Below are 27,854 nucleotides of genomic sequence, written 5' to 3' on the forward strand. Positions count from 1 at the left end.
CACATCGCTAGCGCGTGCCGAACATGGCGCGCGCTAGTGATGCGCGTTCCCATTGCCGTGAATGGGCGCGCTAACGGACGCGTTGCACTGCGTTAATTTTGCTGTGCAACGCTGTCCGTTAGCGCAGTCTCATTAACGCAATGGGAACCTAGCCTTAACCCAGCCTTCCTCCCCAAAGTAGTGTCCTCAACAAATAAAAATCAGGAGATAATCCTTCCCTCATTCTGCCAACATACTAGAAACACAAAGGAAGTGGTCTACCATAACCTTGATGTTAGGGAGACTGTTCTAAAATAACTGGGGGCGACGGAAGGTTGGAGACGGGACACTAACTTGTTCATACAGTACGGGGGTCCAAATAGAGGTTGTAAGGCGGCAAAATCAACCATTGCTAGGTGGATCAAAACCATGATAAACCTAGCATATACAGACCAAGGGAAAGATCCCCCAGATATTCTTAGAGCCCATTCAACTCGAGCTATCTCTACATCATGGGCGGAGAAGGGGGGAACCTCAGCAGAGCAAATTTGTAGGGCGGCGACTTGGACCAGTCTTTCTACCTTTGCTAGACACTATAAATTAGATGTGTCATCAGATCAGTTAGCTTTTGGTAGAAAAGTATTACATGCAGTAGTCCCACCCTAGTTAACCATCCTTTGGTATTCCTCCAATGGTGCTGTCAGGTGGTGAACTGGAAAACGGTAATTAGACCTACCGGTAATTGTATTTCCAGGAATCCATTCTGACAGCACTACTAGTTCCCTCCCACTGCAAGTTTATACTATTGACTAATGTGATGTAACATTGGTATGACTGTTAAACTCTTTTGCATCCATCCAGATGTGGTACTTAGAAAATCACTGGTGGGTGGAGTGGGGAGGGTCCTTTTAACCGCTTGTTCCTGTACCACTGAGGGTAAGAAGGACATCCTCCAATGGTGCTGTCAGGATGGATTCCTGGAAATACTATTACCGGTAGGTCTAATTACCGTTTTTTAATACAAAACAATGCGGCACCTTCCCTTTAACTATTTTCACTGGAAATGTGTTCATCTATAAATAGTTGATAATACATTCCTGGAAAAACTGTCCTTTGCCTGGTGTCACTGAACGTTTATGGCCACAATGAATGACTAATGAGCAGTATGAACTAGAATGTGTATGACTGTGTCAACATTACATGCAGAAAAGACTCTAGCTCTCCAAAATCAAAGGATCTTGAACTTTATTACAATCCAGAAAATCCAACGCTATGCATATGCTGTAATTGTGATGTTTCGGTCAACTAGACCTTTCTCAAACCTGCACTGTGCAAAAAAGAATGACAAGCTGTCAAATAGGCATGAATAGATACATATCAAGTGAAACAATGTATAAAATAACATCATAAAATCCAAGATGAAAATATAAAGCTATATAGAGCGAAATCCATCCTGAGGAGTAATACTCTTGTATCATTTAGTTCTATGTAGTTTTGTTTTTCATTATATATTTTACAACGTCCTTGTATACATGTCCAGATCCCAGAATTCCAAGTGGCGGAAGTTCACCAACCTTCATATTGGGACACCCAAGTGATGGGTGTCTCAATATGGAAACTGCTGGTGGGTAACAGCCTCTTGCGTGGTACCACCAGCAGAACACCGTCGCCACACACACACACGCACGCGCACACACCCCCTACACACCTCGCACGGTACCACCAGCGGAACACAGTCGCGAACACGCTGCCAGGATCAGCCGACTGATTCACTGACCGCTGCTATCTGTCTGCATAAAGATGGCGGCAATCTTATTTACTGCGCCTGTGTGAATTCTGCGCAGTGAATCATTCGGCTTATCCTGGCAGCAGATGCACGACGTGTCTACAAGCAGAGGAAGTCGGTCACATTAAAGGGGTTTTTCCCACGAACGACAATTCATTTAAAAAAATTGTTTGTCTAACCGTGTACGGATCATTCCACATCTGCTGGGCAGGGGAGGAAGCAAAAGACAATACTGACATTACAGCAGGAGATCACAGAGGATTTCTTTTTTTCAGGTAAAATATTTCACTGTTTTTTAAACCATATTTTACCTCACGAAATGTATCCTCTACAATCTCCTGCTGTAATTTCAGTATTGTCTTTTGCTTCCTCCTCTGCCCAGGAGCTGTGGTATGTTCTGTACACGGTCAGACATGGACAATTTTTAAAATGTTCCTTCATGGGAAAACCCCTTTAAAAAGAAAATATCAACGCCAACATGGCTCTTCCTAAAAAGTACGCACATGTCAATGAAAGGAAAGCAGCAAAGGCAATGTCGAAGACCACGGGCAAATGAGACTCTTGAAGAGCAGCAGCATAGCTGGGACAAAAACAGTGCATATAAGTGTAGGCGTCAAGCACATGAGTCCCCTGATGCAAAAGTCATTAGATTAGGAGAGATTCTCAACACTGCAAAGCCTGCCCCATCGTGACATTACCGCCCTCCTGATGCGATAGCATAGGGCCTCCATTTAGTACTAAATAAAATTCAAGACTTTCTTTGATATTTAGAGTGCTAGATTCTTTCCTGCATATATTAAGAGGTTGGACCCTATCTGAGAACATGCTGGATTCTGGAATGCAATACTACAGGTCCTTCTCAAAAAATTAGCATATAGTGTTACATTTCATTATTTACCATAATGTAATGATTACAATTAAACTTTCATATATTATAGATTCATTATCCACCAACTGAAATTTGTCAGGTCTTTTATTGTTTTAATACTGATGATTTTGGCATACAACTCCTGATAACCCAAAAAACCTGTCTCAATAAATTAGCATATTTCACCCATCCAATCAAATAAGTGTTTTTTTAATAACAAACAAAAAAACCATCAAATAATAATGTTCAGTTATGCACTCAATACTTGGTCGGGAATCCTTTGGCAGAAATGACTGCTTCAATGCGGCGTGGCATGGAGGCAATCAGCCTGTGACACTGCTGAGATGTTATGGAGGCCCAGGATGCTTCAATAGCGGCCTTAAGCTCATCCAGAGTGTTGGGTCTTGCGTCTCTCAACTTTCTCTTCACAATATCCCACAGATTCTCTATGGGGTTCAGGTCAGGAGAGTTGGCAGGCCAATTGAGCACAGTAATACCATGGTCAGTAAACCATTTACCAGTGGTTTTGGCACTGTGAGCAGGTGCCAGGTCGTGCTGAAAAATGAAATCTTCATCTCCATAAAGCATTTCAGCCGATGGAAGCATGAAGTGCTCCAAAATCTCCTGATAGCTAGCTGCATTGACCCTGCCCTTGATGAAACACAGTGGACCAACACCAGCAGCTGACATGGCACCCCACACCATCACTGACTGTGGGTACTTGACACTGGACTTCAGGCATTTTGGCATTTCCTTCTCCCCAGTCTTCCTCCAGACTCTGGCACCTTGATTTCCGAATGACATGCAAAATTTGCTTTCATCAGAAAAAAGTACTTGGGACCACTTAGCAACAGTCCAGTGCTGCTTCTCTGTAGCTCAAAAGTGGCTTTACCTGGGGAATGCGGCACCTGTAGCCCATTTCCTGCACACGCCTGTGCACGGTGGCTCTGGATGTTTCCACACCAGACTCAGTCCACTGCTTCCTCAGGTTCCCCAAGGTCTGGAATCGGTCCTTCTCCACAATCTTCCTCAGGGTCCGGTCTCCTCTTCTCGTTGTACAGCGTTTTCTGCCACATTGTTTCCTTCCAACAGACTTACCATTGAGGTGCCTTGATACAGCACTCTGGGAACAGCCTATTTGTTGAGAAATTTCTTTCTGGGTCTTACCCTGTTGCTTGAGAGTGTCAATGATGGCCTTCTTGACATCTGTCAGGTCGCTAGTCTTACCCATGATGGGGGTTTTGAGTAATGAACCAGGCAGGGAGTTTATAAAAGCCTCAGGTATCTTTTGCATGTGTTTAGAGTTAATTAGTTGATTCAGAAGATTGGGGTAATAGGTCGTTTAGAGAACCTTTTCTTGATATGCTAATTTATTGAGACAGGTTTTTTGGGTTATCAGGAGTTGTATGCCAAAATCATCAGTATTAAAACAATAAAAGACCTGACAAATTTCAGTTGGTGGATAATGAATCTATAATATATGAAAGTTTAATTGTAATCATTACATTATGGTAAATAATGAAATTTAACACTATATGCTAATTTTTTGAGAAGGACCTGTACTCTGTACTTTACATTGTGACAACATTACAATCATTCAACCAGCAGCATAATATTACCTACTGTGTATGGTCGCCTTAAACCTGTTGAGAGGTTGGTTCCTTTTTAAATCTGCCAGTAAAAGTAAAATTGTAAATGCCTACAGCCAATACTATTTTCAACATATTTGGTAGTCTGTGTATATGACCAAAAATAATGCACGTCAGTGCACGTTAACGGTCTGCACCATTATGGCCCCATTGGCACATACGCCGGAATCCCGTTTTACCGGGGTGGGGAGGTTGACGTAATCCCTGACAGGACCAATGAACGTGTGACAGAACAATGTGAAAGCACCATAAACATAAATGACTGCAGATGTGCTGCCAGGCTCTGATTCAGCTACCAGTGCTTCAGGTAGCACAAATCTCCTTCTATAGTGGAATGGCTTCATTTATAAGGTTTTCTCATTCATGTTTTTGTTTAATCTTTATCTTTCAGGTGTTACTGGGCAGCAGCTTTTTACAATTTTTCTCCGCAATGCAAACTGCAATTTGGCGCAGTGGTATGATACTGAAAATTCATGATGACAATGTCTATGATCTGAAAGCTTACTCAAGCGAAAGCATGAAGAAAGGTATGGTTTCTATGCGTCTCCCATCCTTTTTTTTTCCCTAGCTATTGTTTTGTCTTTTTTTTGGTGGGGGGGGGGATGTTTTTTATTTTACTGCAGTAAATTGCATTGCAAAACAATCAAATGTTGAAGTGAACCTGTCAGCAGTTTCGGCCAATATAAGATACAGCCATCACTCTTCAGGGTTCATACACAGCACTCTATAATCTACTATATAATTGTTCAAGGGCCACTTCCGTCTGTCTGTCACGGAAATACCGCGTTGCTGATTGGTCTCGGCCAATCAGTGACAGGGCACAGCCCGGCTGCGAATTGGCCCCTCCCTCCTCCCCTGCAGTCAGTGCCCCCTCCCTACTTCTCCCCCCACCCAGACAGTGCCCACATAGCGTTAATCGGACTGCCTTACACCGCGACATAACGCGGTGTAAGGCAGTCCGTTAACGCTGCCATTAACCCTCTGTGTGACCAACTTTTTCCTATTGATGCTGCCTAATGCAGCATCAATAGTAAAACATATAATGTTAATAATAAAAAAAAAAAAAAAAATCATTATATACTCACCCTCAGACGGTCCCCGGATCCAGCCCAGGCCTTTTCCGCTCCTCGCGCGCCGCTCCGATCCCCAGAATGCATTGCATCAATGACCGGAGATGACATGGCGAGACCGCTACATCACGTGTTATTGCCGCTTGGGACCAGAGTGGCGCGCGAGGAGCGAGAAAGGCCTGGGCTGGGGCCGTCGGAGGGCGAGTTTATAATTTTTTTTATTTTTTTTTAATTCTTTTTTTTTTTTTGTTTAACAGGGATATGGTGCCCACATTGCTGTATACTGCGTGGGCAGTGTTGTATACTGCGTGGCCGGCCGCGAATAATAAGCGACATGCTCACTCCGGCCGCTAATTGGCTGCACCCGGCCAGCCGAATTCTGTGTATTCATTGTATTCTAAAATCTTAATAAACTACATATATATATTCTAGAAATACCCGATGCATTAGAATCGGGCCACCATCTAGTGCTGTATATAAGCCCCCAACCAAACCTGGAAAAACTGAAAAATATGTTTTATTATACTCGCATGCAGGGCGGTCCGGTCCAATGAATGCCACTGGTCTTGGTCCGGCGCCTCCTATCTTCTTATGATTGCTGCCCTCCTGCTTGCTTCTTGTGGATGATGCGACTCTGCATCATCCACAGAGACTCCACGGCATCACACTCCTGCCCGGCTGTACTTCTCTGCCCTGTTGAGGGCAGAGCAAAGTACTGCAGTGCGCAGGGGCAGGAAAAAGTCAAAGAACCACGATAAAATAAGATGAGACCATGCTTTGCTCTTCTTTCTCCCTACTTTATTTATTTTTTTGTAACGCAGCACCTTGTTGCCTAGAACTAAAACCAGGGTCCACGAGCATATAAAAAAAATCATCCAAGTTTCTTCTATAAAAAAACAAACAAACTAATTTTCATTGCATTTGTTTTGTTACATTCGTCAGCCATGTATTTTCATCCCTCTACATTAAAAAAATGTACATGATCAAGTACCCTTTTACTAGCATACATCCAAATTATACGCTCATCTGCGCCAGTCCTAGAGATCAGTTGTTGTTCAAGCAGTCTGTCCCTTTTCAATAAAGGAACCTGGAGATTCCAGCAGTTAGTCCCTGCCCTCCCCACCTGTCACACTATTTTGCATGTCACATTAACTTGCTATAAAAGTTTTTAGGTGGTAAACCTCTTTAAAGTTCTACTTTAACCGTAATTTGCAGAAATTCTCATTAATGCCATTTTTACTTTTTTCAGTGAACCTGAAGATGGTCACCAGTCAGCCCAAATATGACCTTATAAAGGAAGTTGGTCGAGGCAGCTATGGCGTGGTATATGAAGCATTAGTTCGCAGAACTTGTCAACGTGTAGCCGTTAAGAAAATTCGCTGTCGGGCACCAGAAAATGTTGAATTAGCATTGCGTGAATTTTGGGCATTGAGCAGCATCCAGGGTCAACACCCTAATGTAATTCACCTGGAGGAGTGTGTCCTACAGAGAGATGGCACAGTACAACGCATGCTACATGGATCCAGCTCTGGGCTTTATCTTCCGGTAAGAAGGCGACAGCATTTTTTGGTGTGGTTAACTCAAAGTATGGTAAAATGTAATTTACGTTGACAATATGTTACTGCAAGCCTGAATATTAAATTGCACTGTACACTGCATGCACTGTTAAATAGATCTTTTAAACCTGAGTCTAGTGTAATTTGAAAATCCATGTCAGCTTGACTGTACAATCCTGATATTATAAAGAAAACAGTGTCCCAACTGTAATCTATGTCCAGCCACGCTGATGGTGACTGCTTGCGCTAAGCCGTGTGAGGTCTTGGCAGCAACAGTGAAGAGGTACGTTGTAGAGCTGTGAGTCAGGTTAGGTAGATGACGCTTGAGATTGGCTGCGTAATTCTTTCAGTTTTTCTTTGGTCGATTTTCAAAGTCAGTTTACCAGCCTTATCAGATCCAAAATCTATTTAAAAAAAAAAAAAGTATGCATCTTCTGTACTGAAATCTGATGAAGGTCTCACTTTGGTAATTTCAGCAAAAATAAATTTTTGCTTAACAGGTAAACTGTTACACTATTATTTATTTTATTTTTTTCTAAAAAAAAAAAGGTACAAATGGTTATTGCTTTTGACTAGATTCTGAAGTGAGTGCTCAGTTATCATATGCTTCACCATTATCTACACTAAATTTTCCAAGCTCAGTATTTTGGTTGAATGGACTAATTTATGTTCTAAAGTGTTTATATGAAACCGACTATTACCGTAAGTGTCCAAACTTGATTGCACGAAGCCTCTAATATTTAAATGCAAAATACAGCTGGTATGATATTTAAAGTGACCCTTCAATTCCCACCTTACTAAAGCTCTTTCCCTTCAATATGTGTGGCAGTTCCGTGATAACTATCGTTCCCTGGTGATTAACGCCTCTTTCACACTTCCGTTTTTTTACAATCTGCACATGATCCGTTGAAATGACGGATTCTGTGCAGATTGTAAAAAAAAAAAAAAAAGGGTGCACTGGGCCCGTTTTTCTGACGGACCCATCGAGGCTTTGTGCACCTGTTGTGTATGCGTCTAACGCATAAACAACACAACCCAAGTTTAAAAATAATTTTTTTAAAAATCGCAATATTCTTAACTTCCGGCGTCTTGTGCAGCGTTACGATGCTCGTGGCAGTTAGCGTTCCCAGTAATGCCTTGCGTGCAATGACCTCTGACGTAGTGGTCACAGCATCATTAGTAACAAGAGAATTTCCCTCACGGGAAATTGTTCCACGCATGCTCAGATTCAAAAGACTGAACCTGTCGCTGGATTCCTGCTTTTCAGCCGGCGATGGATCTTGCACCCATAGGCTTGAAGAAAAAGAAAAACAAAAGTTCCTCTGAACGTTTTCTCTGCCCGACGGACAGCAGTTCTCCGACGGATCCAGTGCACAATGGATGGCCATCTGTCACAATCTGTCACTAATACAAGTCTATGGGGAAAAAACAGGATGCAGCAGAAAAATTTGCTGGATCCTGTTTTTTCAAAAATCGACGGATTGTGACGGGAGCTCAAGGACGGAAGTGTGAAAGAGGCCTAAGAAACCTTTACTGTAAATCCATTTACCATATATACTCGAGTATATGCTGATCCTCCCCCGCCCCCCCCCCCCCCCCCCTTAATTTTGCCACAAAAAAACCTGGGAAAACTTAATGACTCGAGTATAAGCCTAGGGTGAGAAATGCAGCAGCTACCGGTAAATGTCAAAAGTAAAAATAGTTACCAATAAAAGTAAAATTAATTGAGACATCAGTAGGTTAAGTGTTTTTGAATATCCATATTGAATCAGAAGCCCCATATAATGCTCCATAAAGTTCATGATGGCCCCATAAGATGCTCCATATTAAAATATGCCCCATATAATCCTGCATAATGGTTAATAATGGCCCCATAAGATGCTCCATAAAGACACTTGCCCCATATAGTGCTGTACAAACGTTGATTATGGCCCCAGAAGATGCTCCATACAGACACTTGCCCCATTTGCTGTTGCTGCGATAAAAAAAAAAAATCACATACTCACCTCTCCGTTGCTTAGGCCCCCGGCACTTTCAATATTCACCTGACTTTGTTCCGGCGCCGATCAGCACTGACGTTCAGGCAGAGGCGTGCACTAACCACGTCACCGCGCCCTCTAACCTGAGCATTACTGCAGAAGACTTATGGGAGGTGGAGCCGCATATTCATTACTGTAATGAGCGGCACCATGTGACCGCTCAGTACAGGAAGAAGCTGCCGGGGGAAAAGACGTGCAGGGACCGTGCCAGGAGCAGGTGAGTATAATTAGACGGCCCCCCGCTCCTCCTCCCCTGCCGACCCCTGGGTATGACTCGAGTATAAGCCGAGAGGGGGACTTTAAGCCCCAAAAATGGGCTGAAATTCTCGGCTTATACTCGAGTATATGCGGTAATTGAGACATCAGTAGGTTAAGTGTTTTTGAATATCCTTATTGAATTAGGAGCCCCATAAGATGCTCCATATTAAAATATGCCCCATATAATGCTGCACAAATGCGGATTATGGCCCGATAAGATGCTCCATAAAGATATTTGCCCCATATAAAGCTGCACAAACACTGATTATGCTCCATGTAGATATTTGCCCCATATGCTGTTGCTGCGATAAAAAAAAGAAATCAAATCACATACTCGCCATAAAAAAAAAAATCACATACTCTCCTCATCGGTCACGCCCCCGGCACTTGCTGTACTCACCTGCTCCCCGTTCCACCGCCACCAGCCGCTGCCGCGTCTTCCCCGTATTCATTACTGTAATGAGCGGTACCATGTGACCGCTCACTACAGGAAGAAGCTGCCGGGGAACCAGGGACCGCGCCAGGAGCAGGTGAGTATGATTACACAGCTACTGACCCACCTCCCCTGCAGACCCCTGGGTATGACTCGAGTATAAGCAGAGAGGGGCAATTTCAGCCTAAAGAAATGGGCTGAAATTCTCGGCTTATACTCCAGTATATACGGTACTTCAATTAACAATGTAATAGATCTGTGTATATGTGCATTAGCCAGCCTGAGGAGGCAGATCCTTAAGGCTATGTGCACACGTAGGAAATGTGGTGCAGAATTTTCTGCACTAAATCTGCATCTCCTGGCAGAATCCGCAGGTGCGTTTTTGATGCGTATTTTTTTTGTGCGGAATTGATGCTGATTTTGTGCAGATTTTACCACTGCAGATTTCTATTAATGGAAGGGTGCAGAAACGCTGCAGAACTGCACATAAGTGACATGCACTTCTTTGAAATCTACAGCATTTCTGCGCAGATTTTTCTGCACCATGCGCACAGCTTTTTTTTGTCACATTGATTTACATTGTACTGTAATCACTGCAGTTCTGCAGCGTTTCTGCTGCAGAAAAAAACGCTGCAGAACTGCACTAAACCTGCATCGTGTGCACATCTATAATAGAACGCTGGGAGCGTCACTCTGTCCGAAGCCTTTGACTGCGCAAGCGCCGGCGCAGTCTGGACCCCACAGTGACGCAGCCCAGGAGATCGCGGTATGCGTAAGCACTGAACGCACACCGCGATCTCCAACGGAGAAGCAGGGACGTGCCAGGAGGGTGAGTATAGCCCCTGACACTTGCTATATTCATTTGTCCCGTTCCAGCACTGCGTGCCGCTCCATCTTCCGGGTCCTCTGCCTGTGACGTTCAGTTCAGAGGGCGCGATTACGCGCTTAATGCGCGCCGCCCTCTGACTGAACAGTCACAGCCAGAGAACCTGGAAAATGGAGCGGCACGCAGCGCTGGAACGGGACAAATGAATATAGCAAGTGTCGGGGGGCCTGAGCTAGCGGCGACTCCGGCACCTGACCCCCACAGCGCGCCGGTGTCCCCGCCTGCTCAGGCCCCCCAGCACTCGGCTCCCAGCGACAATAAGTGAGTATGTTATTTTTGTTTTATATATCGCAGCAGCATACGGGGCATATAATACTATGGAGCATCTTATGGGGCCCATTACCATAATGGAGCAGCATATGGGGCATATACTATGGAGCATCTTATGGGGGCCATCAACCATAATGGAGCAGCATATGAGGCATATACTATGGAGCATCTTATGGGGGCCATCAACCTTTATGGAGCAGCGTATGGGGCATATGGATGGGAGCAGCAAATTACAGAACGGTGGCGCCGGATGGGAGCAGCACATGACAGGATGGGGGCGCAGGATGGGGGCGCAAGATGGTAGCAGCACATGACAATATTAGGGTGCAGGATGGAAGCAACACATACCAGGATGGAGACCATATACCAATATAAATGCTCGCCATCCGGGCATAGAACGGGTTCAATAGCTAGTACCCTAATAAATAGACAAGAGATGTGTATCAGACTACTCCCTGTAGTAACTTTGTAGATAAACTGTTGTCATACATTACAGCTGTGCCTCAATGGTGGTAAGCTAAAAAGTGTAAATATTCACTGTAAACACACACATTTTAGAGCTTGGAAAACTGTTGCTCTTTGTTTCTTTGTTTTTCCTTTCTTATTATAATAACTTTTTTCTGAATTTTGATTTTCTTTTCTTAGTTGGTAGAAACTTCTTTGAAAGGTGAAATTGCATTTGACCCACGCAGCACTTACTGCCTTTGGTTTGTAATGGACTTCTGTGATGGAGGGGATATGAATGAATACATCTTAACTCGAAGGCCAAGTCGTCGCACAAACACCAGCTTCATGCTTCAACTAAGTAGTGCACTTGCATTCCTACACAAGAATCAGATCATACATCGCGATCTAAAACCTGACAACATTCTTGTCTGCAAAGCCCGGGATGGTATTGACGAGCCTACTTTGAAGGTAGCTGATTTTGGATTAAGCAAAGTATGCTCCAGTTCAGGGCTGAATCCAGAAGAACCAGCAAGTGTCAACAAGAGCTTTTTATCCACAGCTTGTGGTACTGATTTTTACATGGCTCCTGAGGTATGGGAGGGTCATTATACCGCAAAAGCAGACATTTTTGCACTTGGAATAATTCTTTGGGCCATGCTAGAGCGTATAACTATTTTGGATACTCACACCAAAAAAAGGCTTCTTGGTGGCTATGTGCAGAGAGGTGCCCAAGTTGTTCCTGTTGGGGAGGCATTGCTGGAAAACCCTAAAATGGAACTCACTATTCCCTTGAAGAAAAAGTCAATGAATCGACGTATGAAACAGCTGCTTGAGCAGATGCTGTCCGCTAACCCTCAGGAGCGCCCAGATGCCTTTCAGCTTGAACTTCGCCTCATTCAGATTGCTTTCAGAGACTATACATGGGAAACGTGACTTTTAGAGCTTGCAGAGCATTTTGAAATGTAAATTTCTAGGTATGTTTAATTGCATTGCAGGCGTACTGACCCTTATACATTACTTATACCCATAGACCGATAAAAGCTGTAATGTTGTTTGATTCACTCTTGTTTTACCTCTTTTCAATATATTATTTCCTGCCTTAATGAGCACATACAATTTTTTTTGATTTTTGCAAACATTGAAAGACCTTATCAAGAAGCCTTGTAATATACACTTTTTAAATCAAAGGAAAACCTTTTTCTGTTTTTCCTTAAGAGGGAGATTCCAGAGATCTGGTGAGAAGGCAATTTAAAGAGTTTATGTATTACAAGGCAATAAGAAAAGGTTTTTTTTTTTTATCTCATTAAGGGGATTGTCCACTACTCCTGAGTAAAATAAGAAGAAGCTAATACTCGCCTCCCTCATAGGCACTGTTCCAGTAATGTCAGCACTTGTTCTGGCACTCTTGTGGCATAACAATCAGTGCCCACTAATGGGAGGGCTTCACTTTTCACACTTTAATCAGATGTCCGGTGGAAGTGTGAGTTAAAGCAGTCCATTAGCGGCTTCTGATTAACTTATCATTCATGTGGTGTAGCAAAGTCATATAATGTTGCTGATGCGCGAGGCGAGTATCTGGTTTTTTTTTTTTTTTTTTTATTTTTAGACTAGGGAGTACAGCACTTGGGAAGGAGTTGTCCACTTCTTGGACAACCTCTTCAATTCTTGTAGTCGGTGGGGTGCACTAAAGAAGCTGAGGTGGCCCGATACTGCTTCTAAAGTCCTTCTCTGCAATTTTTTTGTATACACAATGGCTGCTGCATTTTGAATTTGTGATAGGTTGTGGCTGTTTGCAGACTGGTAACCCTGAATACAAGGGTGCTGGAAATAAGACAAAATAACCGGTTACTTCCCTTCTTTGCGTGTTGCGACATTACGGAATCTGTCCTAAATATTTTGCTTTTATTGCTAGGTAGCTCAACCATTTTCTTAGTTTAGGAGTTCTTGAAAAATATTGGATATTGGACAACTATGAGGAAAGAGGGAATTTTAACATTACCATTGCACATTCCATTGGGATTACTAAACCTCCCAAAGAATGTATTTGCTACCTGCTGCTGTGTGAGTGGAGTGCCAGATTGCATGAATCACTCTGAATGTGTATTTATTGATACAGAAGATACTTGTTGTTTGGTGTCACATGCGATTGTTGCCGGCAGTTTTTTAATTATGGCTTACTTTGATTGACCACCTAACCTTGTGAGCAACTGATAATTTATGATCCTTATTTGTGATAGAATTATGGAATTGATGTGTAGGGGCCCTGTGTTATGGCAAAGACAGGTTTTTTTCTTATATTTAGGTTACACAATGTAATTATGAAACCTTTTCATACTAAATTAATGTTTTGGAGGCTGCTTCAGACAGATGATTGAACCCTTTGATACACTTTAGCACTCATCCTCATCCCTGCTTTGAGCAGTAATTGTTGCACCGCTGGCCTTCAAAGCTCATTTCCCAAATAATAATGGTTTGCATGGAAAGAAATGACATCCTACCTCCCAGATTATGATTATTCTCACATAGTGGGTTTGAGCAGTTTTAAACTATTAATCAACGTATTTTCTGTGACTAATTTTTTTTTTTTTTTTGTTATTATTGTTTAAACTTTCAAATTTATTTTAAAACTTTGAAGGAAAACAATTTTATTGTGAATTTTTTTTCTGTTAATAAATGGTAAAACAAATCAAGTTGTGATTCTGTATGGCTACAAAGACTAGAGAAAAGATACATCTTAAAATGACTGAGTTGAGTGTAGCTTTATCTTTTTAAAGGAAAAAAAAAAGTACGAAAAATGACAGTTTCAAAAATTGGCGGGATAACGCCGTTTTAGTTCTTACTCAAGCATGATTATGCAGACTTTGTACTGAGATAAGCTGAAGTTGTTTTTCACCATACAGCAAATAGAACTTATATCTCTTGACAACCTAGTTCATTATTTCCTGCTTTGCACTGGGAACCTGTTGATGATTCTGCTCAACAGCTTGTGTTAGGGTATGTTTCCACGTTCAGGGAACGCTGCGTAGAGCCGCAGCATCCAGATGTTACAGCATAGTGGAGGGGATTTCATGAAATCCCTTCTCCACTATGCGGTACAACACGGAGGCGGCAGACTGGCGTAAATGGACATGCGGCGCGTCTTTTCAGAACACAGCATGTTTGTTTACAAAGCGGCAAAGCTCTGTCGCCACGCTGTATATTTACCATAGATTATAATTAGATGCGATAAAATTGCATCTAATGATTAGTCACATACGTAGAAACTGAGTACAAGCAGCTTACTACGCATGTCTGCCGGCTCACCTGTCCCGCCGCCGGAAGTCCCTCGTCCACTGCAGTTCTCACGATAACTTATGTTATCGAGAGAACTGCCGTGCACGTGACCGGGACTTATCTCCGCTCACTAGTCTGGTTCTCTCAAACAGCTGATATGCAACATGCGATGACATGCGGCACCATGCGACGACATTCAAGGACATGCACCATACAACATACACCATACAACACATACATACAGTACATACATACAACACACATAGACATACAGTACATTAAACAGAGTACATACTCACCATCACTTGTCACTTTGTTCCCCGAAGCCATTGTCACCTGTAAAAAATATTAAAATAATAAACCATATACTCCCTGATCCGCAGAAATCCAATTAAAACGAGTGTCCCACGACAGTCTCCCATGGAGAGCATCAGCTGATGCGACCGCTCTCCAGGAATACAATGATGGAGGGTATCCTTCCACAATGTATTCCTACTCCCCTGTGAGAAAATAGTCCCTAGTCTCACTTTTGGCATTGCGGTGTGAAAGTTCCCACGCAGCAATTGCCATAAAGTGAGACCAGTGAACTAGAGTAACCTCTCAGTGATACACTGCAGGAGCCATTGTCTCCTGTCAGTGTCACTGGAGGTCCTATAGAGCAGTGACCTCACCCGATGTCACTGTTCAATAGGGGAGATCGTCGTTGGACACGTTACTATTTGGACTACATCAGACAGGGAGTATACGGTTTATTTTATGTTTTTTGCAGGCGATAGAGTATGGTGAAACTAAGAATACTAAAATACTTTTTTCTGGCCGTCTTTCTTTTTTTTAACACTTTCACTACTCTAGGATTAATAATGGATAGAGCGTCTTACTGGCGCCTCTCCATTATTAACCTGGCTTAATGTCACCTTACAATAGCAAGGTGACATTAACCCCTTATTACCCCATATCCCACCGCTACACGGGAGTGGGAAGAGAGGGGCACCTCACAGATGCGCCACTACTGGGGCGGCTGTGGGCTGGTATTTGTAGCTGGGGGGGGACAATATCCATGGCCCCTCTCTAGGCTATGAATATCAACCCACAGCTGTCTGTGTAGCCTTTCTGGCTATAAATTATAGGGCGACCCCACATCTATTTTTTTTTTTTTTTTTTTTTCCTTCTGGGGGGGGGGGGGGGGGAGCTACACTGACAGCTACGAGCTGATATTCCTAGCCTGGGAGGGACCATAGGTATTACCCCATTCCCATGCTACAAATATTGGCCCCCGGCCGTCTGCTTTCTCCCGCTAGCGCAGAAAATTGCGCTGGAGCCCACGCCATTTTTTTCCCCCCTTTTTTTTTTTTTTTTTTTTTTTTTTTTTTTTTTTAAAACGTTCATTCATAAACATCGGCCTTGCTATTATATCTACTAGATGGTGGCCCAATTCTAACGCATCGGGTATTCTAGAATATGTATGCACTTTATTTACGAAGTGGTGTTTAAATCCCGCTGCAATATCGCTGATTGGTCACGGCCGGGCGTGAGCAATTAGCGAAACGTGGTTTAAATCCCTCACCAATTCACGGCCTGACTGCACCTGTCGCTAATTGGTCGCTGGCGCAACCATTCAGCGACGTGGGATTTCCGTTACAGACAAACAGACCCTTGGACGATTATATACTAGATGGTGGCTCGATTCTAACGCATTGGGTATTCTAGAATATGGTTGTATGTATGTCGCGCTGTGAGTGGGGGGTTAAATTCCGCACCAATATCACTGATTGGTCGTGGCCGGCCACGTAGTATATAGCACAGCCCATGCAATATATAGCAATGTGGACACCATATCCCTGTTTAAAAAGTAAAAATTAAATACCATCTCCTGAGCAGAAGTAAACAGTCCGGGGGACGAGCCTCCCAGATTTCTTGCTCTACAGCTATGCTTCCCTTGGAACTTGCGTTCTAGACTTGTTCCATCACGGGTTGAGTAAGAGGTGGGTTGACCTGGAGATGAGGCTCTCGGGACTTGGCAACACACCTTTTGGAGGGAGAGCTCTGGCAAGGTTCAGAGAGATGATCTGCCCTTTGTTACCAGACACCTAATTCAGTTTGTTAAATATGGCATTCAAAAATTAAATTTCTCCTCCATACCAGGTTCCCTGACTCCAATTTTCGATAATCCAGATTTTCCAGCAAGCCAGGACAGTATCACTTTCCTACATAAACATAGAGATAGCTGTCCAGTGGTCCATGACTGTGGATCAAATCTCAGTAAAGCCCTTAGGGACTATCTTCCCCGAAACAGGACCGCCACTGGGTTCGTGGTTTTTTTTTACGAACAAATAAAGAGCTATCTCGTGGAATTGTCTAGACAGGCTGACATCTTTAGACAGCTTACCCCCTTTGAGTCCGCGTGCCTGGGTGGGGGCCCTTTAACTCACACTATATCACTGCTATATAAAATATTCCAGGGACACCAAACGATCTCACTTGGTCTTCCTACGTTTTTCTTAAAATGGGAGAACGAACTGAACAAACAATTAACTCTGGAGGACTGCCTCAGATGCCTCCTATTCACTTTCAGATCTTCACTTTGTTCAGACTACCAGGAAAGAAGCTACAAACTTCTGACTAGGTGGTACAGGTGTCCATCTCATGTTCCCTACCACCCCCCATACTTCTTGGAGGTGCTGGAGGGACAAGGGTACATACCCTCATATCTGGTGGTCCTGCCCGCCCATACACAATTTCTGGGTGAGCATCTTTGCACTTTACAATAAATTATCTCTTCAAAAAGTCCACCCAACTATGGAACTGGCCCTGTTGTCTACATGTGATCTCTCCATCGCAAAATACAAGAAAAGCCTGCTACGACACTTTCTAACAGCAGCGCGTAACCTGATCCCCCGCCTCTGGAAGCAATCGATATCCCCCTCACGTGTTGATTTTGTCATGGAACTAAATCACATATACAGAATGGAACAGTTGATTGGCCAGGATACTGGAACTTCAGACAAAGTGTTTAACACCTGGTCTCCTTGGATCGCTTTCAGAGAGACTGAGGATCTGAATACCTGGCTACATTAATTGACCCAATTAGATCACTTGGGGTCCTACCACTCCCATAGAGAGTGAACACCAATATAACATACGCACCTTTAGTATAAAGAACCACAGATTCAAATCAGTCAAGGCAGAAGACCGGATTCTCCCCCCCCCCCACACTTTTTCTTTTCTCTCTCTCGCTTTCCCCACCTCTCTTTTCCTCTACTCTCTGCATTGTCTAAGCCTTTTTGGACTCTCCACCTATCATTAAGAGTTATGGCAAGCTTGGACACTCTTACCCTCAACTGACATCTCGGCTCTACTCCAAGCCATTTGTCGGTTGGGTAGTGGGAGCTTCTGACACACATTATACAAACGAATATTATCAAAATTAATAGACCTGACTTAGTCAGAGGCAATTTGCTTTCAAAGATGCAATTATTCAGACTTGTTGGTTAATGCAAGAATTATAAAGTGTTTTATTATAAGAATTCTTCCGTATATTGTACTATTCCTACATTCTTGTATGTGCTTAAATTGTATATGAATATCTGATTTTAACTGTTCTCCTTTGCAACTTCATAAAAATTGATTTACACAAAAAAATAAAATAAAAAATAGTTCTATACTCACCCTCCGTTGGCCCCCGTATTCAGGTGGTGTTTACCGATGCTCCTCACGACGCTGCGGTCCCAACAGTGCATTGCAGTCTCGTGAGATGATGACGTAGCCGTCTCACGAGACCGATACATCATCATCTCGCGAGACCGCAATGCATGGACCGGTTACCGGAGCGTCGCGACGAGCGGGAAAGGCCTCAACTGGATCCAGGGGCTGACGAATGATTTTTTAAAATTATTTTTAACATTAGATCTTTTTACTATTGATGCTGCGCTAGGCAGCATCAATAGTAAAAAAGTTGGTCACACAGGGTTAATAGCAGCGTTAACGGAGTGCGTTACGCCGCGGTATAGTGCGGTCCGTTAACGCTGCCATTAACCCTGTGTGAGCGCTGACTGGAGGGGGCACTGACTGCAGGGGAGTAGGGAGCGACCATTTCACCGCCGGACTGTGCCCGTCGCTGATTAGTCGTGGCCGTTTTGCAGCGATCAATCAGCGACTTGGGATTTCTGTGAAAGACAGAATAAAGATTCATAAATATACTAAACATCGGGCTTGGTATTATCTATAATCTATCTATTGATATATCTATCTAGCTATCTATAGATAGTATTAGTTACTCACCGGTTAACAGTGTTTTTCGGAATCCATGACAGCACTGCAGAGAGTGGATCTGCCCTTCAGGAACAGGAAACCTACAGATACATAACGGCGGCACCTCTCCCACGCATCAGTTGGTTTACAGAGCACAAGAGGACCACCAAGGTTAATAGCATAAAATAACTATTCACTACCCGTGAATTATATAAACAAAGGAAGAGGTGTACACCCAGAACTCAAGACGGGAGGTATGTACAGGTGCTGTCATGGACTCCGAAAAACACCGTTAACTGGTGAGTAACTAAGACTTTATGGGGCAGCACGGTGGCTCAGTGGATAGCACAGCAGCCTTGCAGCGCTGGAGTCCTGGGTTCTAATCCCACCCAGAACAACATCTGCAAAGAGTTTGTATGTTCTCTCCGTGTTTGCGTGGGTTTCCTCCGGGTACTCCGGTTTCCTCCCACATTCCAAAGACATACTGATAGGGATTCTAGATTGTGAGCCCCATCGGGGACAGTGATGATAATGTGTGCAAACTGTAAAGTGCTGCGGAATATGTTAGCGCTATATAAAAATAAAGATTATTATTATTATCGGTCGTCCATGACAGCACTACAGAGAGAATTACAGAGAGTAACTAACTAGGGAGGGACTACAGCTTGCAGCACCCTTACACCAAAAGAGAGGTCAGAAGAGGCACCCAGGTTCAATCTATAGTGGTTATAGAATGTGTTTGGAGAAGACCAAGTAGCAGCCTTACAAATTTGGTCGATCGACACTTCCAATCTTTCCGCCCACGAAGCCGCCATAGCTCTAGTGGAATGCGCTTTTAGACCTTCAGGCGCCGGCTTGCCCTTTGAGATGTATGCCAGCGAGAGAGCCTCCCTGATCCATCTAGCTAAAGTAGATTTTGATGCTCTATGACCTTTCCTACTACCCTGATAGGACACGAATAGGGCGTTATCTATCTTCCAGGGATCGGTTACTGCTAGATATTCCAGGATACATCTTTTTACATCTAAAGTGTGTAGCTTCCATTCCTTATCGTTAGTAGGATTGGGGAGAAAAGATGGAAGAACTATTTCCTGTGTTCTGTGGAATCTGGACACTACTTTAGGAAGATCAGGGGACAATATTACTCGATCATCCCTAAGCTGCATGTAAGGGGGAACCCTGGATAATGCTTGGATGTCGCCTATCCTACGTGCCGATGTTGGGGCCACCAGGAAGGCTACTTTAAGAGAGATTTTTAATAGAGGCTGAAGAAATTGGCTCAAATGGGGCCTCTGTCATGGCTGAGGGGGACTAGGTTCAGGTCCCATGGCATGACCCTATTCTTTACCATTGGCCTAGACCGTTTTGTCGCCCTGATGAATCTGCTGACCCAGTAATTCTCAGCAATGTTGCAGCCAAAGAGGGCCCCTAAGGCTGATACCTGCACTTTAAGAGTGTTTGGGGATAACCCCATATCTAACCCCTTCTGCAAGAATTCCAAAATCTGGTCTATCGGTATTGACTGACCAGCTATTACCCCCGAGTTCTGAAGAAATCTCTTCCAGATCCTGACATAAATTTTTGTGGTGATTAACACTCTGCTGAAGAGCAGAAAAATAATGAGGCCCAGAGAGAACCCCCTATCTTTTAACAGCGCCCGCTCAAAATCCACGCCGTCAGATGAAGGCCATCCGCCCGAGGATGGTAGACGGCCCTGGGATAGGAGATCCGGGATGTCTGGTAAGACCCATGGGTCGGATATTGACATGGCCCTTAGGCATGGAAACCACGTCCTTCTGGGCCAGAAGGGGGCAATTACTATCACTGTGGCCTTGTCCTTCCTGATTTTCCTCACCACCAGAGGAAGTAGAGACGGGAGGAAAGGCGTAAGCTAGCCTGAAGTTCCAGTCTATGAGGAGGGCGTCTACTGACAGAGGATTTTCTCTGGGGTTAAGAAAGCAGAATTGTCACTTTTCTATTTTCTTTTGTGGCAAACAGGTCTACCTCCGGTTGACCCCACTTTTCCATGATGAGGTCGAAGATGGAGCCGTTCAGGGACCACTCTCCCTGCCTCCACGTGTTGCGGCTTAAGAAATCCGCCATAGTGTTTTCTACTCCTCTTATGTGAAGAGCCGTCAATGAGAGAAGATGTTGCTCTGCTAGCTGGAACAGACGATCTGCTACGCACATTAGGGATTTGGAACGGGTCCCGCCTTGGTGGTTTATATATGCCACGGTGACCCGATTGTCCGAGAATACCCGCACGTGGTGGCCCTGTAGATAGAAAAGGAGTGTTTTAACTGCCTGTTCCACTGCCGTTAACTCCTTCAGGTTGGAGGACATTTCCATCTGACACTGATCCCAAAACCCCTGGAACAATATATCCCCCATGTGAGCCCCCCACCCAGAAGGGCTAGCGTCTGAAGTGACTATATGAGTTACATTATATTTCCAGGGGACCCTCGTGGACAGGTTCTCTCGGTCTAGCCACCATTTGAGAGATACAATAGCGTCTTGGGATAGGGTCAGCAGGCTCTCCAGACATCCCCCCCTAACCTTTTTTGTTGTAACAGCACCTCGCCGTGAAGTATCCTCGTATGAAACTGGGCCCATCGGACCGCTGGAATACAGGATGAGAGCGAGCCTAACAGAGACATGGCTCTTCTAAGGCAGGGGTCCCCAACTCCAATCCTCAAGGCCCACCAACATGTCATGTTTTCAGGATTTCCTTAGTCTTGCCCAGGTAATAATTGCATCACCTGTGCAATGCAAAGGAAATCCTGAAAACATGACCTGTTGGTGGGCCTTGAGGACTGGAGTTGGGGACCCCTGTTCTAAGGGACATGGTGGGGTTTTTAGAGGCGTTTAGCAACTGAAGGTGAAGGCGATCAATTTTCTCGTGAGGCAAACAGCATTCCTGAACCTGGGAATCCAGGGTCAGGCCTAAAAATCGCTGCACCGTCATGGGCTGTAACCATGATTTTTTAACATTTAGCAACCACCCCAGACGCTCCAGGGCAGACATTACTTTATGTAACTGTTCCAGACAGTGATCCGCTGTTTTACCTACGATAAGGAGATCGTCCAGGTAGGGGATTATTAGAATGTCAGACTCATGTAAGTGTTCCATAACTTCAGCCATTAACTTGGTAAACACCCGAGGGGCGACCGATATACCAAAGGGGAGGGCCCTATACTGGAAGTGTCTGACTACCCCATCCAACCGTACCGCCACCCTCAGGAATTGTTGGTGTCCTGCACAAATGGGGATATGGTAATAGGCGTCCTTTAAATCCAATACTACCATAAAGCAGTTTTTAAACAGTAGCTTTATTGCGGTGTTAATAGTCTTCATTTTAAATGATTGTACGGTCAGGAAATTGTTAAGCGCCCTAAGGTTAATTGTTCTGAAGGAGCCGTCAGGTTTACGTATCAGGAATAGAGAAGAGTAGAATCCTCTACCCTGTTCTCCTTCCGGAACCTCTGATAGGACATTCTTATTGAGCAGGTCGTGAACTTCCGTTTCCAGGGCCGCCTGTAATTTATCCGGTGCTACTGCTATACAGTGTTCCCATCAATCTATTCCCTACCGTCTGCCACACACACGACTGACAAAGTCTTTTAGGGTAGGTGTCTGGCAAAGGGCAAGCACATAGTGCGCACTCCTTGTTTTTTACCTTACCAGCGCATTTTTTCCCCATCAGGGTACGTTCACGAAGATCTCTTACCCAGGCAGTAGCTGTAGGTACCGGATTACTGGTCCAGATCCTTCTGTTTAGATCTGCGACTGGGCTGATCACTGCGTCCGCGGATCTTCGGCTGGGGGTTCGCATGGGACCTCTCCGAGGCTCTGTCCTGCTCCTACTCCAGCAGACCGACGGTAGCTTCCGGCTCCTCCATAGCTGCAGATGGGCTCAGAAGCAGCCCTGCAGCGCTCTGTACGGCTATAAATAGCCCTTCCCCCGGATCCGGAACATGTGCAGGTGCGTGGCCAATCCACCCCCCCCCCCCCCCCCACGTGCAGATCCCTGCTCCACCCCCCTCCGTCTCCAATCGCTCCACCCGAAGCCCCCGCCGCATGCAGGACAGCGGCGTTCTCAGCAAAAAGTCAGCCGGCGTTTGATTTCCTGTCCCGGTCCCGCCCCCTGCGCGTCACTTCCGGTATCGGGCAGTGCGCTCAGGGACACGCTCGGAAGCCGGGGACGGCGCCGCCGGACCCCCCCAGCTGCCCGTCGCCATACCACCGCCACCTGAGGCCGCAGCACAGCGGCGATCGCGGCAGAAGCCGGCGTCCGACCCCCGGCTCCGGTCCCGCCCCCCCCCCCCCTCGAACCGAAAGGAGCGCAGAGGGCGCTGCACCGCACCGACGACGACCAGAGGCGGGGAAGACCGAGGCCCAGGAAGGTGAACGGACCCCGCCCTGCACCGCTCACTGTCGTGGAGTCCTACCCGGACCCACCGTGGCGCTTCCAGGGACCCGCACTGCCCGAGGTAGGAGACTCCCTCGCTACCTGGGTTGGACAGCCGGCCTGGGTGTTGATAGGTGAAATGAAGTCGTATCTGAAGGGAATCCTGTCCTCCAGGAACAGGAAACCAACTGATGCGTGGGAGAGGTGCCTCCCTTATGTATGTAGGTTTCCTGTTCCTGAAGGGCAGATCCCCTCTCTGTAGTGCTGTCATAGACGACCGATAAATATCTATCATATCTATTATAGAAATTCAAAAAAAGAGGCAGCACTCCATTATTCCAATTTAAAAGCGTGCAGGGTTTAATTTACCCACATGTTCAGGCAACGTTTCAGCTCACAATGAACCTTTCTCATAATGGAGTGCTGCCTCTTTTTTTTTTAATTTCTATGAAACTTGGATGATCGGTGGACTGGTTGTCTGGGGGCTCTGCACCCGAAGATGAGTATTTCTGTGCTGTTCCCTTTATTTCTTGTTATCGTATCTATTATCTATCTGTTATCTATCATCTGTCTGTGTGTATAAACATTATTCTTCAATGAAGTATGTAAATGAAGAGGTTGGACAAGAAATGACATCACCCTATTTTTTTTTGGGGGGGGTATATATTGAACTTACAAAAACACACACAAATGCGCAACACGTCAAAAACGCATGAAAAATGCAGGTGACCTGCCAGTGACCTCAGGTGCAGATTTGGTGCAGATTTTACCTGCGTCAAATCCTGATCAAATCCTGATGCAATCCTGAACGTGGACACACCCTTATAGAAATAGGAAGCACACCAACACTGTCATTCAGAGAAATGCCATTTGGGAATTTTCATGTATTATTTGTGTTCTCTATTACTTATTCAAGGGGTGGAACAAGGGTGAATTGACCATTGAAGCCCTATGTACTCTGTTCTGAAGGTTCTTTAGATCCCCTTATAAAGGAACTGAAATGGCGGTACAAATAACTTTGGGTCTGACATTAGTCTCAATGATTCAATGACCCCGCAATTTATTTTTTATCAGATTTAGAAAATCTCCTGAAATTCGAAGGTTCTCCTAAACTTGAACGATTTGTAAATATCGCCAAAAATATATACCGTAATTCCCGGAGCCATTTCTGATATTGCTGAAGATTGCGGCATCCACAGATTGGGCTAAGCATATCAGTCGATTTGCCATATTTCCTTGCAGCTATCAACTAACATGGTCCCACACAGCCAATCAGTATAGGGGATTATCATAGAGACTATAAAAGTAGAGAGCAGGAAATGTGGCCATTTTAGGATCTTACAGCCTATGGGTAGGAGTGCACAGCTCATTACACATGGAGAGGAAAAAAAAAAAGCTTTAATCTGATTGAAATTTGAATAGGTCTTGGTAGTAACAACTGTAATCCCTCTAATTATCCTGGAATAACGCCAGAATGCAGGAGGGGATGGCAGAATAATGCAACCTACATCCATTTTTTTCACAACACTTTTTGGCATGAGTGACCAGGAGACCCCTGTCAGATCTCCTGCTTGTGCTATCAATAGGGCTACAATTAGCAGACAGCAGTAACACTACAATATATTTGACATAATGGCACAGATGTTTTAGGTGCCATAGCGCCAAGCTGACACCCTTCAATAAAGAGATGCTTCGGCTGAACAGCCAGGTTAAATTGTACCTAGATTTTGTTCCTTCTTACGGCTAATACTTTGATCCCTAATTCATTGGACTTCCACATCAGTAGATCATGCCAGTGGCAACAGTTGGCCCAGTTTGCTATGGGAGTTCTGTCATGTCCGGCCTCCAGTGTATTGCAAAATGGTATTCAGGGCGCCTTAGTAGCTTGGGCACATCAAAGTGGACCACTTAGGCTAAGTGCACACGCTGCGGATTCCATTGCGGAATTTTCCTCAACGGATTTGCAAAATCCGCAGTGAAAAACTGCTGCGGTTTTTACTGTGGATTTACCGCGGTTTCTTTTGCGGTTTTCACCTGCAGATTTCGATTGGAGCAGGGGCAAATCCGCAGTGGAATCCGCAGAAAGAATTGACATGCTGCGGAAAATAAACCGCTGCATTTCCGCGCGTTTTTTCCCGCAGCATGTGCACTGCGGATTCCAATTCCCATTGCTTTACATCAGGGGTCCCCAACTCCAGGCCTCGAGGGCCGCCAACAATGCCGGTTTTCAGGATTTCTTTAGTATTGCATCGGTGGTAATGTGATCATCTGCACAGGTGATGATTCCAACCCCTGTGCAATACTAAGGAAATCCTGAAAACCTGCACTGTTGGCGGCCCTCGAGGCCTGGAATTGGGGACCACTGCTTTACATGGTACTGTAAATGCATGGGAAACTGCTACGGATCCGCAGCCAATTCCGCAATCCCCTTTTCCTCATAGTTTGTAAGCTTGCGAGCAGGGCCCTCATTCCTCCTGGTATCTGTTTTGAACTGTATTTCTGTTATGCTGTAATGTCTATTGTCTGTACAAGTCCCCTCTATAATTTGTAAAGCGCTGCGGAATATGTTGGCGCTATATAAATAAAAATTATTATTATATATTATTATCCGCAGCGTGTGCACATACCCTTAATCTTCCTCAAGCATGGAAAACATTTGTCAAAATGCTGTAGTACTGCTGCTAAGGTAGCTGTTGCTAGCGAAACACTGTCAAACCTCTCCTTACCTGTCCCATCGTGGTTTTTCTACCCTCTTTACATATTATCAACGTGACTAGGCACGCTGGCTGGCTGCCTGCCCACTGTATTTAAGGCCTCCTTTACACATCCTTTTTTTTTTTTTTCTTCAAGGACTGCAAATACGGACACGCCCATCCATTTTATTCAGTAGTGGGGGCCACATCAGGTTTTTTTCATGGTCGGTGTGGAAAAACCTGCATACATGTCCGTGTTTTTTTTGTTTTTTTTTTATCCGCAGCACAGGCCACAAAACATCATGCACACACGTGGATGACAAATATACAAGAAAAACAGCCGCACTCAAGTCTTAATTTCAATGCAGAAGGAAATTTTTTGCTTTTATTCAAGTGTATATGCACCACCAGATAATTTTTGAGGAAAAGTAGTAAATGATAGCGGACAACGAGGTGACGTTTCGACCAGGTACGGTCTTTCTCAAAACCTCACTGTAAAGATAAATGCGATACATAAGTGTGCTGTACAAATATACATGTAAAAAGAAGAAAACTACTATACATACAGATAAAAACCAATACCCTGTACAAAACTGTAAAACATACAAGATTATAAAGCTACAAAAATCTACATATACATATATACAAAATTACATGCATATATGCGTATATACACATACACGCTAATAAGTATACAGCTAGCAGTACATAGACTACCGACTCAATTATGTCCCAGGGCCAGAAATTGTAGCGTATAAAGGGCTAGGTAGCAGTCCTCTGGGAATGTGTTACATGAAAGGACTATTCAAGAACATAGCATCAAAAGAACATTGCTGTATTGAAATATACCCACAGAGATGTAGTTAGCATTGTACAAGACGCCATATAAACTAACCTTAAGTAGGAGGAGTGGTTTAGGAAGAAACAGAATGAGAGTCCCCAAGGACTAAAAAGAAGCAGAAAGGACATGGTTAAATATGGTGAACTGAAGACCAGGATGAAGCAAAAGAGATTCCAGCATAATGTAAGCACAGTATTTACCAGCTCCAGGTAGAGTTCAAGAGTAAGATGTCCGTCACATTGGTGGTGCAGTGGCTCGTGTGAGCGCTGTTGGCGCTATAAGTACACCGCAGTAGCGGTTACATCCGGTATCTGCTTGTATGAGAACGAGGTCTGGCCCGCAGAGACCGGCGCCTGCGCAGTAGAGGACGGGTCTAGAGCCAAGTATCGCAGCTGTGGACAAAGTGTGGAAGCGCCGGAGCGTGCGATGCCCTCTTTAAGTCACACTCGAAATGTTGGCTCCGGTACATAGATGATGTTTTTTGTCTATGGGACGGACCAGCGGACACCTTTGTCCTCTTCGTATCACAGATCAATGGGGTCAGACCCGAATTACAGTTTACACCCAACTGTGATATAAAAACGATTCCGTTCTTGGACACCTTGGTCATCAAGAATAGCCAGGGGGGCCTGGATACCGACATTTACACAAAACCTACTGATTCTAACAACCTGCTCCTGTTTTCAAGTTGCCATCCTAAATCTACACGTGAGAGCCTTCCATATTCCCAATTTCGCAGGGTTACTAACATTGTGTCAAACACTAACCTAACGGAGTCACGATTAGACGACATGGTACAAAAATTCAGGGATAGGAATTACCCTGATAAGATCCTCCAAAAAGAAAGAACTAGGGCCCTTGAGTATCTCCCCTCTAGACCCCGATCCCCTAAACAGGAACGAATTCCGTTTATACATACCCACCAACCCACGATGCCGCTGATTTATAAGACCATTAATAAGCACTGGCCGCTACTCAACGAGGCCTACCCACAGGTAGTTGCCTTCCAAGCCCCAGCACTGATGTGCAAACGCAGACCCAAGAACTTTAGGGACAGCTTGGTCAAGGCCGACATCGGTAGCCTTGCTAAACAACCAAGACAACAATTCCTTGGAACCCAAAGGACGGGTACATTCCCCTGTCTAGGTT

General features: G+C 44.6%; 1 protein-coding gene and 1 long non-coding RNA gene across 2 annotated transcripts in view; one reads left to right on the plus strand and one right to left on the minus strand.

Annotated features, from left to right (window-relative positions):
* Positions 1–13,919, plus strand: part of PDIK1L (PDLIM1 interacting kinase 1 like) — a 36,009-nt gene extending 22,090 nt beyond the window's left edge. The window contains exons 2-4 of the mRNA XM_069756458.1: positions 4,674–4,809; positions 6,602–6,897; positions 11,440–13,919. Of these exons, the coding sequence (XP_069612559.1) occupies positions 4,713–4,809; positions 6,602–6,897; positions 11,440–12,174 (1,128 nt within the window). The 5' untranslated portion in view covers positions 4,674–4,712 and the 3' untranslated portion in view covers positions 12,175–13,919. The remainder of the gene's footprint in view (positions 1–4,673; positions 4,810–6,601; positions 6,898–11,439) is intronic.
* A 12,298-nt stretch (positions 13,920–26,217) lies between these two features.
* On the minus strand, positions 26,218–27,025 carry LOC138672044 (uncharacterized). The gene is made up of 3 exons (XR_011319546.1): positions 26,906–27,025; positions 26,760–26,810; positions 26,218–26,356 (listed from the first exon to the last, which is right to left on the minus strand). It is a non-coding gene; the product is annotated as an uncharacterized lncRNA (long non-coding RNA).
* Positions 27,026–27,854: the final 829 nt, after the last annotated feature.

This window comes from Ranitomeya imitator, chromosome 3 (assembly GCF_032444005.1).
Source record: "Ranitomeya imitator isolate aRanImi1 chromosome 3, aRanImi1.pri, whole genome shotgun sequence".
In the NCBI taxonomy this organism is placed as follows: Eukaryota; Metazoa; Chordata; class Amphibia; order Anura; family Dendrobatidae; genus Ranitomeya; species Ranitomeya imitator.